Below are 19,108 nucleotides of genomic sequence, written 5' to 3' on the forward strand. Positions count from 1 at the left end.
TGTATAGTAGAGGATTGCAAATTCGATCATCAATAGGAGGAGAGGACCTCTGCCCTATGAAGGTTCTGTGCCCCAGAGTAAGGGAATGCCAGGGCCAATAAGTGGGAGAGGGTGGAGTGGCAGGCATGGGGAGGGGGAAGGCATCAGGGGTTTGTTCTTGTTTTTTGTTTGTTTCTTTGTTTTTTAGAGGGGAAACTGGGAAAGGAGAAATTTAGATGTAAATATAGAAAATATCTAATAAAAAAATATTTTTTTGACTATGATATATGTCACCTCCTGACTGAACCCCCAAATCTCCTTCAAAAAAAATGTAATGAGCATCAGAAAACATCCTCATGGAGTTCATTTCAAATGTGGCAAGCTGCCACTGGGCAAACTCCCCTTCTTAAAATAGCCAAAATGCTGTCTAAAATGGACAAACATGGATGGAGGGAAGTCAACTGCCAAGCTTTGCGAGCATATGGTAGGCTACCCCTTCATAATTCCTGCTCCACACTTTTAATCCCAGCACTTTGAAGGCAGAAGCAGGCAGATTTCTGAGTTCGAGACCAGCCTGGTCTACAGAGTGAGTTTCAGCACAGCCAGGGCTACACAGAGAAACCCTACCTCAGGAAATGAAAAAAAGAAAAAGAAAAAAAAAAAAAAAAGTAAAAGCAAGCTGAGTAAGCCAGGGAGAGCAAGCCAGTGAGAAACATCCCTCCATGGCCTCTGCATCAGCTCCTGCTTCCTGACCTGCTTGAGTTCCAGTCCTGACTTCCTTTGGTGATGAACAGCAATATGGGAGGTATAAGCTGTATAAACCCTTTCCTCCCCAATTTTCTTCTTGGTCATGTTGTGTGCAGGAATAGAAACCCTGACTAAGACAGTTTCCAAACACAGATGGACTGGACTTTATAAATTTACCTCTTACGTAATTGTTTTCATAATTGTTTCATATTTTTATGGTATGTCACTTATTATTAAGACAAAGAGCCTTTTTAGGTAGGCAAAAAACAGGGGAAGTAATGGAAGCTGATCTGTTGCTATGTATTCAAATGCTCAATTCTGAACACCAAGATCTGATTGCCCCTGACAAGCATATTCTCACACATACCAAATGATGTTATGTAAACTTTATTCTCTGACTAGTTAAATAAAAGTGGCTCACTAGTTAAATAAATGGGGAGAATAGAGGTAGACAGAGTTTGGGTTATCACGCTGGGGGTCTCTAGTAGGGACCATAAGGAAAGAAGAGGAAGAAGGAGCTGGAGAGCTGGCTCAGCAGTTAAGAGCACAGGCTGCTCTTCCAGAGGTCCTGAGTTCAATTCCCAGCAGCCACATGGTGGCTCACAACCATCTGTCATGGGATCTGATGCCCTCTTCTGGTGTGTCTGAAACAGAGTGTACTCATATACATAAAATAAATAAATCTTTAAAAAAAAAAAAGAAAAAGGAAAAAAAAAGAAGAGGAAGGCGAAGGAAGCTGGGAAAACAGTTCTGTACTAGATGTGGTGGACTAGAAGAGCACGGCTGGGTATATGTCCACTGAGGGCACTGATGAGCAGTAACCCAGGTGAGACTCAAATAGCAAGTATTTGGAGAGCTCCATCTGGGAATTAACTAGTCAAGAATATAGAAAAATATATTAGGGGCTGGAGATGGCTCAGTGGGTAAGAGCACTGACTGCTCTTCTCAAGGTCCTAAGTTCAAATCCCAGCAACCATATGGTGGCTCACAACCATCTGTAATGAGATTGGACGTCCTCATCTGGTGTGTCTGAAGATAGCTACAGTGTACTTACATACAACAATAAATAAGTCTTTGGGCTGGAGCAAGCAGAGGTCCTGAGTTCAATTTCTAGCAACCACATGATGGCTCACAACCATTTGTACAGCTACAGTGTACTCATATACATAAAATAAATAAATAAATCTGTTTAAAAAAATAAGAGTAATTTGCCCAGTAATTGTACTAAAACTGTTTACACAAATCCTTAGGGCTTTGACTTGATTACTGGTGGGTGGGGAGGCAGGGGCTAGCTGAGTCATATTATGAACTTTAGAATTAATTCATAACTTTTAATGCAACGTGTAAGAAACACCCAGGAGGAACTGGTTTTGAAGGCATAAAGGAGTCATGGAAATCAGGTAAGTTTTGGCACTAGGAGAAAACAGGAAGGGCCACTGCTGAAAGTGCAGCCTCAGTAGCATTTGATGGCCCAGGACTTAAGGAGTCATGCAAAGAAGTTGAGTCTTGGCACCATGAAGAGAAGCTAATGGTGAAACCTAGTTGTCATGGAAGAATGAGTGTACTGGAAATGCTGGTATCATAGAATGACTACTCAAGAATAGCAGTAGCAGTGGAGTAGTCAACCAGAGCCTAGAGTGTTAGAGAGGGCAGAGCTAGAGAAGTGACCCAAGCCCTTGGAGGAGCCCAGAAGATCATGTGTGGATCCCAGACACTGGAACAAGAAGCTATAAAGTTGAAGTTGACTTGGAGACCCTAGGATGTTAGAGATGCCAGAGACATAGTATACCTGCTGAGGAAAGCTGCTAACAGGGAGTGAAACCAGACCAAGAGAAAGAATTGTATTGCAATCAACAAAGCTGAATAGAGCTGGATATCAGACACAGAAATGCAGAGATTAGAGTTTGCCCAACTGACTTTTGGTCTGGCTATGGCCACTCTGATGTTATGTTATGTTATTTCCTCACTCTGATGTTATGGAATGTTAGTACATATCCTGTGGTGTTGGAAGCAGGTGATATGCTTTCTGATTTTGATTTGATTTTGATTTAGTTAAGAGGTTACATGAATCTCAGAAGAGACTTTGAACTTTGGACTTTTAAACATTACTGAGACTTTTGAATTTGGATTAAATGTATTTTGCATTATGCTATGGCTAGGTATGACCTCCCATAAACTCATGCGTTTGAACAAGCCTAAGGAGGCTAGAAAGTGGAATGTGGTGGTTTGGATATGCTTGGCTCATGGGAAACGGCACCATTAGCAGGTGTGGCCTTGTTGGAGGAAGTGTGCCACTATGGGCATGACCGTTGAGGTCTCTATTCTCAAGTTCTACCTAGTGTAAAAGAGAGTCCTGACCTGGCTGCCTGCACAAGACAGTATCCTTCTGACTACCTTCAGACCAAGATATAGAACTCTTGGCTTCTCCAGTACCAAGTCTGCCTAAACGATTCCATGCTTTCTACCATGATAATGGACTGAACCTCTGAAACTGTCAGCTAGACACAATTAAATGTTTTTATTTATGAGCTGTCATGGTCATGGTGTATCTTCATAGTAATGAAAACCCTAAGACAAACAGCATAACTTACTTGGTTAGGAGTCTTACCTGTGACTCATTTCGACAATTGTTATATCTGATGTTTATTTCTGCAGCTCCTGGCAACACACTGTTCTCATTGTTCTTCATTTCTGTGAATTCAAAGATGGAACATTAAATAAATAAATAAATAAGCTGGTTTTCAACAGAGAATGATGGGCTATGCCTGTATTCTCAACATCCTGGAAACTAAAGAAGATGGAGTGCTGAAAATATAAAAAGACTATCTCAGGAAGAGAAACGAGATGGGGGAAATGGAAAGGGGGGAAAAAGGAATAAAAAAAAGAGTCTGAAATGAGGGGCAGGAGGGAGAGAAAAATGGAAGGCAGGCAAAAAGATACTTGACTTTTCCACATTAAAGAACTATGAGAAAAACAATCTGTCTAATGAAATGCTACATATATTCATTGTAATTTGATTATAATAAAATAATTTTTGTATGATAAACCACTCTCCCAAAGTATGGTTTAGTTCAAATCATTTTTTTTATCAAAAAAAAAAAACCAAAACCAATCATATTGTTTATATCTGCATTGAAACTCTTGTTATATCTAAAACCAGAATAGTATAGTATAAATAATTTTATGAATTCACACATCCTTTACATTCTAACTACACATCAACTAAATAGAAAGCTAGTAATTATTTCTCTTAGCTCATTATGTATATGAAATTATGTTTCAGTTAATTTATATACTTTAATGTATAACTAAATCCACACTATTTTCAGCAAAATCATGCCTTACATTATTTTGTGGAGAACTTTCACTTTTTCTTCCACAGGACTGCTGTGGTTCATGGGCACCCACACTCACATACATTATACACACACAATCACTAATTTAAAAATTAGTTTAAAAAATTCACAGAAAGCATAAGGACTTCTTTTGAGTTGTTACTATTGCTTTTTGAAATTGGGTTTTACTCTATAGACCAGGCTGACCTTAAAATCCAAACTGTAATTCCTGCTTCATTCTCCTAAGTGCTAGGACTACTACAAATATGTGCCAGAATACCTGGCCTTAAAGGTATTTTATTACTCTTTTAGGAACTGTAAGACATGACATGTATGGCATAATCTTGGAGATTACTATATAATATAGGAAGCTGATATTCTAGTAAATCCTTCATATATTATAGCAGAGATAGTTTTTAAACTGCAATAGTATGATATAGTGGTTACAGCACTAAATATGAAAAATTACATGTTAGATAATTAAAATACAATCATGTTTTAAAGGATCATGGGTTGGCATTTTTTAAGGTTATTTGTATAACCTTATTGATTAATGTTAGGCATAGTTATATATTTATACATGTGTGTGTGTGTGTGTGTGTGTGTGTGTGTGTGTGTGTGTGTGTTTCTCTGTGTGGATCTGTGCACATGTAATGCCTGGAGAGGCCAGAAAAGGGTGTTGGATTCCCTGGAGCTAGAGACTCCGGCATCTGAGAGCTGCTTAATAAGGGTGCTGGGACCTGAACAAAAGAAGGTTCTCAGCAAGAGCAGTTCATGCTCTTAGCCACTGAGCCATCTTTCTAGCAGGGATTTTGTTATTTTCTCATAGAAAGTATAATAATATACTGATAATAACAAAAATAATCACTAAAGAATCACGGATCAAAATTTGTGATAATACCTAAAACTTCATAAAATAATATCTAAAAGCATCATAAAACAAAAGATACAGTGCATCATCTTAGAAAAAGGATACAATTATAATATAGTATGTACCTTTAAACAGCACTTGCTAAAAGGAGACGCCAAGCCTCATTCCTCCCTAAATTTCTAGCATGAAGCAAGGTTCATAAAAGATGCTTTAAAATGGTTTGGTTTTTTCATGTGTGCATAGATAACATAGTGAATAGTTTAACAAACTTTAATCTTTTAAATTTGTATTCCATCCTACTTGCCACATATTTTCTATAACATTTTCAATAATCATAGTTACAAGTAAGATCACTTTAATAAAAATGTGACCCAGGGTTATCTTTCATTTAGGAGTGAAAAAGGTACTAGGATGGTGTTAACAGCAAGTAATAATAGTCCCAGGATTCTAGAAGATTCAAAATGTTCTAGAAATGATAATAAGTAACCAGCCAAACTTAAGAAAAAATTGATGACTTTTGTAAAAAGGACTGAGAAAGAACTAAAGCTTTGGTAAGTGAAATTGCTGCAATCATTTACACTTCTAAATTATTACTTTCTTTGATCTAAAAAAGATATAAAAATTTCAAGGAGAAAGGCATTTAAATGACATAACCCCATTAGACAGAGATGTAGTAATATTTACACCTAACATGATACCATAGCTTTAGCAAAAACAATGTGCAATTCTCAGGAATTTTAAAAATTTGTACACATCTTAGCTACAAAGTCAAAGTAAAATTCCAAGAAATATACACAAAGGATTTCAGTAACTTTTATCATGTTCATACATTATTTGTGAAAGTGGGATAGTGTGAGATGTAGATTATGTTAAAAAGAGCAAACATAGAACAGTTCTACCAAACTTTATAGCACTTGCCACTCGAGTATATATGCAAGTTCCTCCATAAAAGCAAATATAGATATTTGTCTCTACTACAAGATTGCTGATAGTGATAGTCTAAATATAATCTTTCATTAATATATTTATCGGGGGGTTGGGATTGTGATTAAAGATTTCATGAAATAAAAAGAACGGTAAAGCAGCAGTCTGCAATGCAGTCACCTTAGAATAAAAAAGAAGTAATTTTAAGGTCCTAATCAAAGAGCACCACACCACACATCACTACAAATGGTGTTAAGTTTATGTAAGACTCTACCACTGCAGCAACAAAGAAAAATTCAAACATACCTAAGCTAACATCATTAAGGTCATAAGTGATGCTGGTCTTTTGGAGGACATCTGTTTGTTTATCTTCTGCATCTTTTTTTATTGATTTTTGTTTTTTATTTTGGAATCTTGTAGTTTTCTGTCCGGTCTTGTTCCTTTCTTCAGCCCTAAAACAATTGTGTTATTTTTTTCTCAAATATTGGGTCTCAAAAAAAGAAAGGCAAAAGAAAGAAAGAAAGAAAGAAAGAAAGAAAGAAAGAAAGAAAGAAAGAAAGAAAGGAAGGAAGGAAGGAAGGAAGGAAGGGAAAAAGGAAGAAAGAAAAAAAAAAAGCAAAGCAAAGCTTAACCCACAAATAGGATACTCAGAGTTCAAGGCCAGACTGGGCTACATAGTGAGGTTAACCTGGTTCATGAGACCATTCTCAAAACACTTTTAAAAAACAAACAAAAATATGTAATCTTATTTAAGAAAACTATATGGCAAAGAGCTTCTAGAAATAAAGTACTTACCTAGCAAATGTGAGGCCAGGATTTAAAAAGCACTATTGGGAAGTTGTCTACTTTTGTAAATTGTCTACTTTTACTGAAACACAGCCATGCTCATTCAATTTACACTACCTACAGTTGCTTTTCTGTTGAAAAGACAGAGTTAAATGGTGGAGAAAAAAAGCAACATGTCCAGAAAAACACCATCTGGTACTTTACGGAAAGAAACAGCCACCAATTCCTATTATACGTTGTTACCTGTACTCAGATCCAGTTTAAAGTTCTCTATCTCCTACTAGCTCCTGAAGAACAAGAATTAAGAAATTTTTCTCTCAGTATCTGCTAAGTACCTAGTAGGTACTCAAAAACTAATGAAAATTAATGGAGAAAAATGAATCAAGAACTTCAGTCCAATATTTAACAACTACATGCCATCCAAAGGGTAGGCGATTGACGAATTCTCCTTAGAAATGTGTCTCCAATTTTATTTTCTTTTTGAATTTACTCAACATGACAGAAATTCTAATAAAGGTTTATATTTCTAAAACTCTTAAGATCACAAAATCTTCAAAACTATCACACAACCACAAAAGCCCAGCAAATTAAAAACCACATTACATTAGTTAACATAAACATATACATTTGAAAAGGCACATTATATTTTGTATCTAAAATGAGTACATTTTAGGGACCATAACTTATACCTTGATAAAGCTGATTTTTAAAAATTTAGACAGTTTACCTTAATTGTTCTAGAAAATTATCAATGTGTTCCTTCCAATTTTGGGGGAATCCAAACATAAATTTTCTTATGAGATAACAGGGATATCCTATTTAACAATGAACAAAATAAATACAACATTATTTTAATTTTAAAAATAAGAAAATGAAATTATCCAAAAGCCTACACTTTTAAAGAGGTCTCTCTAATTGATTGTCAGTAAAGAAATATATACTCTGATTTACTATATGCTAAGTACTGCTGGAGTACTGAGGACCCACCATCAGTCAGGGAACTACAAATCCCCATCATTACACACTGGATGTCTATTGTATAAGAGAAAAAGCAAATGCAGAAAGTAAAATTCTTTGTTAGACAGAAAAAGTAGTTTAACATATTCATAGGAGAAAAGGAGAGGACAGCAATTTCAAAAGGGGGTAGTCAGGGAAATTCTACTGAAATAGAAAGTCAGGCCATGGAAACCTGAGGGAATGAGTCATGTGGTAAAATGGAATCCGAATATTAGAAATAGAAAAGTGAAAAGCCTGTGACAGCTGGTTTGTTTGTGAAATAAGACGAGCAAAACTGAAGCGAAATGAAGTCAGTACTAGGCACATACTGAAACGAGTAATAAAGGTCGTGACTGCGTGAGACATTACAAGGGGTGCGGTCAATTTATGTTCTGGGATTTAGGAAAGAGGAGAGACTATGGAAAGATTTAACTAATAATGATACCCACTTACCTGCTTCTTTCATGGAAACCTGGTCTATCAATCCTTTTAAAATATAAATGTTGCCTGATATGGTCCTAAGTTCATTGTGTTTAATCCGCTCTATAATTACATTACTATGCCAATAAACATCAGTCATATCTCTAGGGAAAAAAAAGTCAAAATATTTATACTTTACCAGGAACTGTACATACATATAGAAGCATAGAAACTTATAATGAAGTACTGATTTTGAGCCAGGTATATGTAATCTCAGCACATTGTATATAAAAGCAGGAAGACTGCTCTAGGTTTGAGACCAGCTTGTTCTACATACTAAGTTCCATGCCAATAACTAGGGCTTCATAGTGAGATGCAGTCTTGATGTCTCTCTCCACTCAAAAAGGAAGTACTCATTTTGTAACTCTTAGCTACCACAACAATATTATTAATCTAATTACAAACATCTGAGGACTAACCAATACAGAATTCAACTGCTTGGCTAATGTGATCCTCAGAGTCTATGCCAAGAAACTATACTGTGGTCAATCATTCTATCTATGTACCTGATTTAAGATATAGCATTAGCAAGGAAAAAGAAACTGTCAACAAACATTTGCTGCTGGCAACACCTGACATTTCAGCCTTAATAGTTCCTAAGCCTTCAAAGATTTTTGGTGGCCTTTTTTTTTATTTATTTATTCAAATGGTATCTTACTGGGATTTTTTTTTCCCACATATTTTTTTTCTGTGTGTGTATACCATGGAATTCCTATAGCGCCAGAAACAGCTTCTGGGAATCAGTTCTTTACTACCAACATATGAACCTGGGAATCAAACTAAGGAAGTACAGCCTCTTGCAGGCTCCTGGGTCTCACTATGTTACCCAAGATAGACTTGGACTTTGGCATCCTCCAACTACCTGAAATTATAGATTACATGTGCACCCAACTCCCTCCCTCCTGCTTCAAAATGTCAAGCAGAACTATCGCATTCACCTTTTTAAAAATATAAATACACAGGCAAATGTTTTTACCTTCTATTTTGTAAAGAGGGTCTAGTTAAGAAAAACAAAGTAGCAAATCACTAACCCAGAAATCTATTCTTAATACATCATTAAATGAAACTAGTAGATAAGTGCAGAACATCTTTCATATAACAGATAGTATGCTATAAAGAAGTTCTCTCAATTAAATCAAATAGGGTTAAACTGATGAGACTATACCTTAATACTTTGATTTTTTTTTTTTTTTTTTTTTTTTTTTTTTTTTTTTTTGCTTTATTGTGGTTTAGGGAAACATATGAGTTTTTTGTTGTTGTTTGTTTTCTGGGTTGTTTTTTTTGGTTTTGGTCTTGTTGAGATATGGTCTCTCTACATAGTACCTGCTATCCTGGAACTATGTAGATCAAGTTAGCTCCAAACTCACAGAGATTCACCTGCCTCTGCCACCATTATGTTAGGGCTTAAAGGAGTGTGCCATCACAGCCCACAGCTTTATTTAACATTTAAATCATACTCTAAAAGGTATGGTTCTTTAATAATGCAAATATTAATTCACTTAATTCTTTACCTACAACAAAGCTGAGCACTAAGCATGAATTGAAAGTCATCTTCAAGTACATATAGTACTTATGGTACAAGACTAGCCTGGGCTACATGATACATTCTCAAAACAAGAAAAGCCTTACCATAATATTAATCATATTATTATATCATTGTACTAATGAAGAAATTGAGCCTCATAGAGTAGAAGTAATTTGTTTAAGTAACATTGGTAGTAAGCAGTATTAGTGAGACCCCTGCAAAAGCAATCTATGATGCATCTTAGACGTGAAAAAGGGGCTAAGGCTGTAAGATAGGTAGACCAGCAGACTTTAGATGATCAACCGTGAAGCAGTGATAATTGACATTGTGTCAGCACAAGCTGTTTACTGTGGAGAAGCTGTTTCTCAGAAGTAGAACAGGACACCAGAGTTAAAGTCTATTGTCCAACAATGCTTTCAATTCTGAGAACCAAAAGTGTCAATTAACACATTAACTGCCTGGGAGCTTTAAATAAGTTTGATTCTTTCATGGATCAGTAATTTACATCAAATAACTTTAGCAAGGCATTGATGTCACGTTTTACTTTTGCCTTCAGTTTATAACCTCATGAGAACATGTTTTGTAGGAAGATGCTATTTGTCACTTATCACTTACATACAGCCAATTTAATCATTATTAAAAGAACATTTAAATGTTATACTTACACCAGCTTTCCTTCTACACATATAGCAGTATTATTATTGATGACTTTAATCATCCATTCCTGTAGCTGGACTTCCTAATAACGCATAAAAAAAAAACATATTTCTTGTACTACTTGCACATAGCATTACAGTTAGCATTTAGCGTTAGAAAACATGAATTACAAGAAAAACCCTATGTAATCCTAGTGATTTCTGAATAGCCACCTATAGGACCAATTGTTAAAATTACAGTATTGAAAGGAAAAGAATGCAGAAACTTAACTGACGTTGTACTATATGATTTGCCTGTAATACAGAAGAATCTGCATTTTAAATACTCATATAAAATGGCTTAGCCAAAAGGAGGAGGAGAATCCTAACACATACATTGAACAACCAAATCTCATAGAAAACTTAGAGGGATGAAAATGCTAAATGTATCATATATCTTGTCTCCAAAAAAATATACTTTGATTAAGCTGAGTTTGAATGATACTTTCTGTTTATATAAAGGTCACAGCTAGCAATAAAGATTCAAATCTATTCTCAAGTAAACAGCTGAATAACTCAGAAAATGACTTCAGTGTAAATAAAATGCCATTAAAATATAAAATTTTCTATGAACACTGATAGAACATTTATAGTTCATATAAATTTAAGATGAAAGTGTTTCTACATAGAACTAAAGTCAAAATTAATAGAACTAATGAATGACCATTCACTTTATTTTGTTTTTTGTTTTTGTTTTTTTGAGACAGGGTTTCTCTGTGTATCCCTGGCTGTCCTGGAACTCACTCTGTAACCAGGGGGGCCTGGAACTCAGAAATCCACCTGCCTCTGCCTCCCAAGTGCTGGGATTAAAGGCATGCACCACCACTGCCCAGCTGTGACCATTCACTTTAAATGAAAGTATACATTTGTTCTTCCGGTCCCAGGAGCTGAGGAGCCATGGGTTACCGTGCAGACAAGTCCAAGAACCACACCACACACAACCCCGACAAATGGCACAGAAATGGCATCAAGAAACCCAGTCACAAAGTTATGAATCTCTTAAGGGGATTGACCCTAAGTTCCTGAGGAGCATGCACTTTACCAAGAAGCACAACAATAAAGGCCTAAAGAAGATGCAGGCCAACAATGTAAAGGCAGTGAGTGTACGCACAGAGGCCATCGAGGCCCTGGTGAAGCCTCAGGCATCAAGCCCAAGATGCCAAAGGGCTCCAGCCGCAAACTCAGCCGTCTGGCTTTCATTGCTCACCCCAAGCTTGGGAAGGGAATTCGAAGCTACATGGCCAAGGGGCATGGGCTCTGCCAACCAAAGCCAAGGTTCAAACCAAGGCAGAGACCAAAGCTCCAGCTCAGGCTCCCAAAAGTGCCCAGGCTCCTACAAAGGCCCCATAGAAAAGGTTCCTGCCAGTGTGAAGACAGATGGACTGCTGTGACACACCTACCTACGTGCTATCTGCAAATGACCAGTGTCCTATGTTGCTTTTACAAATAAACTTGAAGAAAAAAAAAAGAATACTTTTTTATATAAAGACAAATTTCCCAGAAACTTTAAACTGAACCAAGAAATGATGTGAAAATAGGACGACAGTCTTTGGTATTGCATTTCTTAATTATCCTTTTATATATATAAATATCTGGAGATGTAGCTCAATGGTATAAAACGAATCCCTGAATTTGACTCCTAGAACTAAATAAATGATTAGAAGGATAGGATTAATACTATTTCTTTCACATTTGGATATACAGGTAGGCGATAAGAAATATAAGAAAGTGTTCCATGTGCCTTAGATTCACTAGTTCATGTTATCTTTACAACTCTAGGAGGCAAGTACCATCTCCATTTTACAGAAAAATTAATTGTAAAATATATCTAAATAACTTTCCTACAATATATGACTAGTGGCATATTTAGATTACAAATCAAATTCAGCCTCTAGATTTGTGTGCTCTATTGCTTATTTAAAATATACTATCATAAAACATAGCCATAGGCACACTGTTATAGACAGTGGGGATTTCACAAGAAATAAAATTTCTTTACAGATTCAACACTGCCTGTGTGTGAGAGCATACTGGAAGGAAGTAGAAGAAAGAGTGAAGGAAGTGGTACCCAAACACACAGTTACAATGAATAAATAAAGGCTTACAAAGATGCTTTAAGACAGATAGTTAAGAAAGGTCTTAGAAGTGAACTAAATAAAATGAAATATAAGCCACCAAGCTTTTAAGATTTTTCTAATTAAAGAACAAGTTTAAAAGCCCTAAATAGGTACCATAAAAAGCACAATTACTTGAAAGGGGTAAGCAAGAAGGAATAAAAAGTAAGTTTAGAGATTCATGAACTAAAAGCTTAATGTTTTCTACTGCAACTGGAACTTACTAGAACAATAGAGTTGAGAGTTAACCTATAATGGTTATAACAGGACAACAGAAATCTGCATGGGATGAAAATGGTAATGAAGGACACGCAAATAGCATGAGCTAAAGGCTATCTTAGTGATGTAAAAATATATTGATCAGGAGGTATAAAGATTAGTAAAGGGATAATGATAGTATCATGAGATCCTTCTGCACTGAGAATCTGGTACATGTGCTAGAAATAATGATGTATGATAGGACTAACGATAGAGGGTAAAGATAGGAGAGATCATTAAAGAAAAAGAAGCCAAAAGGTTGTTTGCAGATGGCCCATTTTAGTTAGAGCAAGGTAAAAATATACTCATAGGATACAAATAACAGGATATTGATAATGTATCTCAGGTTAAAGAAATGAGGATGAGTGAGACACTAGGTCAGAGCTGTGGAATGTGCAGAATATAGATTTGAGTCCTGGAAGGCTTAAAGTTATTATGGTAACTGGTATAAACAGGCAGAATAGAGACGAAGAAGTACTAGGAAATATCAGAGTAATTTTATTCAAACTTTATACATTTAAGTCAATAGCCAAGCTTTTTACCATTATGTCAAACATTAAATATTTGTAAATGATAATAATTTGTAGCAAATAACTGAGATTATATAATTGTAACCAGTCAGTTGGTGGTGGCGCACGCCTTTAATCCCAGCACTTGGGAGGCAGAGGCAGGTGGACTTCTGAGTTCAAGACCAGCCTGGTCTACAGAGTGAGTTCCAGTACACCCAAGACTACACAGAGAAACCCTGTCTCAAAAAAACAAAACACAAACAAAATAAAATTGCAACCACTCCATCATTTCTAAAACTAAGATAGAATTACATACTATCTCAATTGGATGGATATCCACTAATACCTACTTAAAACTTAAGGGACATACTTTTAACAGTTAGAAATTTTACATTGTCCTTTTCTTTGTTTAGTGCTGGAAGATCAAGCCTAAGTTTCATACATGCTTGTATTTCTTCTTGAACTGATAATACATTTCCTTCAAAAGAATGTACCTCAATTCAACATAGTTTGAAGCTTTCAAGTATTTTACTGTTCATCTTATATAACTTTTATTAAGAAAAATCTCAACTCTCTAGCTGTTATAGTTCCTTTCTATTTCAAATGTTCATAATTCCTCAAAAGTCAGAATAAAAGTAGGAGCAATGTCAGTGTTCATCTCTTCCAGGCTTAAGTTTACAGTCATCAATAGAGCAAGATAAGAATTAACAACAGGCTGGGCGGTGGTGGCACACGCCTTTAATCCCAGCACTTGGGAGGCAGAGGCAGGCAGATTTCTGAGTTCAAGGCCAGCCTGGTCTACAGAGTGAATTCCAGGACAACCAGGGCTACACAGAGAAACCCTGTCTCAAAAAAAAAAAAAAAAAAAAAAAAAAGAAAAGAAAAGAAAGAAAAAAGAATTAACAACAGAATCACCTTACTTTCAGCCCACCTGTCTTTCCACTAGGCTTATAGTGGCTACTGTCAACAATAAAACAAGAAATAAAGCATAGAGTCTGAACCTCTGAGGAACAGAGATAAGCGGGCGATTAAAAACAGGAATAAATACTTGCCTTAAATGTCTCCCTACCTGATATTTTTTTACTTCACTTACAATAGTTTCAAGCCTTGTAAGTTTTCTTTGAGACTGGCCAGAAAGTATTAAATTAAGTCTTGAATTTGAATGATTAATTTTAGATGTATTATTCACGGGATCTTGAAGAAAAGTCCTTCTAGACATTGTTTCTTCATTTTGTTCTGTAATATCCTCTTTTGCAGTCCTTTCTGTTGTCACATCGTTATCAGAAGTAATAGAGTGGCTCTGATTATTAATAGGAACACAAATAGTACTAGTGGTGTTAATATCAGTAGTTTTAAACTTTTCATAAATAGAATTAATGCCTTCCAAAACAAATGAGTTCTTTTTGGACACAGTGGTTTTAAGAGGACTCTCTTTTGAATGAAGAACTTGTCTGCCAAACTGGGCTCTCGTTGATGCCTTGCTTGAAATGGATGAAGCTGAAACATTTTTTTGTTCTTGTTTCAGAATTGGAGGATCTGCCAAAAGTAAAAAATAATAACAACAAAAAACTTTAGAAAGGTTCTACAGAAATAAAGTTTTAAATTTCTTATATTAAAAAGATACCATATTAAGAATAGTATGCCCTCGGCCGGGCAGTGGTGGCACACGCCTTTTAATCCCAGCACTTGGGAGGCAGAGGCAAGTGGATTTCTGAGTTCAAGGCCAGCCTGGTCTACAGAGTGAGTTCCAGGACAGCCAGAGCTATACAAAGAAACCCTGTCTCAAAAATAAAAAAACAAACTAAACAGTTAAAAAAAATTTTTTAAACCCTTACATAATCAAACTAACCTCCCAATGATGGGTTACTGGATTGGAATGATTCTTCTTTTTCCTCACAGATATAGGTATGTTGTGACTGAGTTTTCTTGTCTCTGCTAGGAGGAAAGACTTTATTATGTTCACATTCTGGTGATCCCAACATGCTCCTTGATGGGTGTTCTTGTTTGTCACGCTGTGCTTTTTCTTTCATTCTTTGGAAGATTTTTCCTGGAGATTCATACATCACTTCATTTCTTAATCTATGCATGTTGGGCTTTATATCACTGACATCAAGAGAGCTGTTTAGAAGGGTAGCCTCTGATAACATGGTGGATTGAAATATATTGTTAGTGTTAGAAGTTGTTATTGCTAATAAGTGATTCTTTTTATGACCATTAAATTTTAGAGAGGACTTCTGATATTTCACCAAATCTTTCAAAGGAGTAAGTGTGTCTGAAGGGATGCTGTCAATAAAGACTGCATCTAGAGGCATATTTCTTCTTTGCAATGTCCCAGAAGACAAATGAATTGTTTCATTTGTTTCAAATGTGTCACAATTGAATGTTTCTTTTAAGACATTTTGTGTTACATTTGAATGTCTCAAAGGTGTTACAATCATCTTGATAGGACAGTGGCAACAAAATTCTTTTTATAAAAAATGCAATCAACACAAATTTCCAGACAGAACTTCAGAAGGAGTCCAGAAAGACCTGTAATGAAATTAACTTTTATCAGTTTGGTCCCTTTAAAAAATTAACCAGCTTTCCATTAACAACATTATACCATTAAAAGGCTTAATTGGCTCTTATGAACAATCGAGAATATATAGCTCACAAACTAGATTGATGTTTAATGTTTTTATTAAATTACAATGTTCACAATTTTGTAAGAGCAGAGCACTTTGGCATTCAAAACTGCCTATTTAAAAAAAAAAAAAAAAAAAAAAGGTGGCCCTGGAGTTAAGGCTGTCCTACAGCCCTCCATACCCAAATCCCTCCCAGAGAGAGCTGGTTTCCCAGGAGTACTGTCACTCCTAAGTTCACAGGTGAGACTACCACTTTGCTCCAATAACTGGCCAAAGAGGGACCCAACAGGAGCGCAAAGGTCACAGGAACCACAGAGCAGCTGGGGACAGGATCCTTCCACTCTCCATCAGTGCCCCTAGAGATAACCTTGTGCCACAGCTTTCCACAAACAATGATGCCCTGAGAGAGCTGGTCTCCTCAGGAGTGCTGACACTAAGAACGTAGTTTCACAGGAGAGACAAGTTCCAGTCAGAGACAGCAAGAGTAACTAGCACCAGAGATAACCACATGGAAAGAGGCAAGCCCAAGAACATAAACAATAGAAAGCAAGGCTACTTGGCACCACCAGAACCCAGTTCTCCCACCACAGCAAGTCCTGGATACCCCAACACACCCGAAAAGCAACATTCAGAATTAAAATCACATCTCATAATGATGATAGAGGACTTTAAGAAGGTCATAAATAAATCCCTTAAAGAAATACAGTAGAACACAGGTAAACAGCTTGAAGCCCTTAAAGAGGAAACACAAAAGTCCCTTGAAGAATTATAGAAAAACAAAACCAAACAGGTGAAGGAATTGAACAAAACCATCCAGGATCTAAAAATGGAAATAGAAACAATAAAGATATCACAAAGGGAAACAACCCTGGAAATAGAAAGCCTAGGAAAGAGATCAGGAGTTATAGATATAAGCATCATCAACAGAATACAAGAGATAGAAGAGAGAATCTCAGGTGCAGAAGATACCATAGAAAACATTGACACAACAGTCAAAGAAAACGCAAAAAGCAAAAAGCTCCTAACCCAAAACATCCAGGAAATCAAGGACACAATGAGAAGACCAAACCTAAGGATAAGAGGTATAGAAGAGAGTGAAGATTCCCAACTGAAAGGGCCAATAAATATCTTCAAAAATCATAAAAGAAAACTTCCCTAACCTAAAGAAAGAGATGCCCATGAACATATAAGAAGCCTACAGAACTACAAATACATTGGACCAGAAAAGAAATTTCTCCTGTCATATAATAATCAAAACACTAAATGCAAAAAAACAAAGAAAGAAGTTTAAAAACAGTAGGGGAAAAAGGTCAAGTAACATACAAAGGCAAGCCTATCAGAATTACACCAGACATCTCACCAGAGACTCTAAAAAAGATCCTGCACAGATGTTATACAGACCCTAAGAGAACACAAATGCCAGCCCAGGCTACTATACCCAGCAAAACTCTCAATTACCATAGACAGAGAAACCAAAATATTCCAAGACAAAATCAAATTTACACAATATCCTTCCACAAATACAGCCTTACAAAGGATAATAGATGGAAAACTCCAACACAAGGAGGGAAACTACACCCTAGAAAAAGCAAGAAAATAACCTTCTTTCAACAAACCCAATAGAAGATAACCACACAAACATAAAAATAATATCTATAATAACAGGGAGCAACAATCACTTTTCCTTAATATCTCTTAATATCAATGAACTCAATTCCCCATAAAAAGAAATAGGCTATCAGACTGGGTACGTAAACAGGACTCACCATTTTGTTGCATACAGGAAACCCACCTCAGTGACAAAGACAAACACTACCTCAGAGTAATGGGCTGGAAAACAATTTTCCAAGCAAATGGTCCCAAGAAACAAGCTGGAGTAGCCATTCTAATATTGAATAAAATCGACTTTCAACCAAAAGTTATCAAAAAAGATAAAGGAAGTACACATCAAAGGAAAAATCTACCAAGATAAACTCTCAATTCTGAACATCTATGCTCCAAACGCAAGGGCACCTGCATTCATTTAAAAAAAAAAATTTACTAAAGCTCAAAGCACACATCGAACCTCACATAATAATAGTGGGAGAGTTCAACACCCGATTCCCAGCAATGGACAGATCATGGAAACAGAAACTAAACAGACACACAGTGAAACTAACAGAACTTATGAACGAAATGGATTTAACAGATATCTATAGAACACTTCATCCTAAAACAAAAGAATATACCTTCTTCTCAGCACCTCATGGTACCTTCTCCAAAACAAAAAACAGGCCTCAACAAATACAAGAAGATTGAAATAATCCCATGCATCCTATCAGATCACCACAGACTAAAACAACAACAAAACAGAAAGCCCAGATACACATGAAAGCAGAACAATGCTGTACTCAATGATAACTTGGTCAAGGAAGAAATAAAGAAATTAAAGACTTTTTAAATTTAATGAAAAAAAAAAAAAACAAAAACAAAAAGAACTATGCAAAGAAGCCACAAATCCGGGAGCTGGTTCTTTGAGAAAATCAACAAGATAGATAAACAGCCAGACTAACCAGAGGGCACAGAGAAAATATCCAAACTAACAAAATCAGAAATGAAAAGGGAGACATAACAACAGAAACTGAGGAAATCCAAAAAAAATCATCAGATCCTACTGCATAAACTTATACTCAACAAAACTGGAAAATCTGAAGGAAATGGACAATTTTCTAGACAGATATCAGGTACCAAAGTTATATCAGGATCATCTAAACAGCCCCATAACCCCTAAAGAAATAACAGCAGTCATTAAAAGTCTCCCAACCAAAAAAAAGACCAGGACCAGATGGGTTTAGAATTCTATCAGACCCTCAAAGAAGACCTAACTAATACCAATACTCTTCAAACTATTCCACAAAATAGAAACAGAAAAAACACTAACCAATTCGTTCTATGAAGCCACATTATGCTTATATCTAAACCACACAAAGACCCAAGAAAGAGAATTTCATACCAATTTTCCTTATGAATATTGATGCAAAAATAATCAATAAAATTCTCAAAAACCGAATCCAAGAACATATCAAAATGATCATTCACCACAATCAAGTAGGCTTCATCCCAGGCATGCAGGGATGGGTCAATATACAGAAATGCATCAACATAATCCACTATAAAAACAAACTCAAAGAAAAAATCCACATGATCACCTCAGTAGATGTCACGCACACTTGCGTGATGGCGGTATTTGAGGCGAAAACTTTAAGGAAAGTCAGCCTCTTGTCTC

At 36.0% G+C, this 19,108-nt stretch overlaps 1 protein-coding gene across 6 annotated transcripts in view; it reads right to left on the reverse strand.

The window, feature by feature from the left end:
- Positions 1 to 19,108, reverse strand: part of Mis18bp1 (MIS18 binding protein 1) — a 64,728-nt gene that overhangs the window by 38,738 nt on the left and 6,882 nt on the right. For all 6 annotated transcript variants that reach the window (XM_031355767.1, XM_031355765.1, XM_031355764.1 and 3 more), the window contains 7 exons: positions 15,069 to 15,748; positions 14,289 to 14,755; positions 10,309 to 10,382; positions 8,092 to 8,222; positions 7,370 to 7,457; positions 6,163 to 6,308; positions 3,335 to 3,417 (listed from right to left, as the gene is read on the reverse strand). In XM_031355767.1, coding sequence (XP_031211627.1) covers positions 3,335 to 3,417; positions 6,163 to 6,308; positions 7,370 to 7,457; positions 8,092 to 8,222; positions 10,309 to 10,382; positions 14,289 to 14,755; positions 15,069 to 15,657 — 1,578 coding nt within the window. In that variant the 5' untranslated portion in view covers positions 15,658 to 15,748. The remainder of the gene's footprint in view (positions 1 to 3,334; positions 3,418 to 6,162; positions 6,309 to 7,369; positions 7,458 to 8,091; positions 8,223 to 10,308; positions 10,383 to 14,288; positions 14,756 to 15,068; positions 15,749 to 19,108) is intronic.

Source organism: Mastomys coucha, unplaced genomic scaffold (genome assembly GCF_008632895.1).
Source record: "Mastomys coucha isolate ucsf_1 unplaced genomic scaffold, UCSF_Mcou_1 pScaffold6, whole genome shotgun sequence".
Taxonomy (NCBI): Eukaryota; Metazoa; Chordata; class Mammalia; order Rodentia; family Muridae; genus Mastomys; species Mastomys coucha.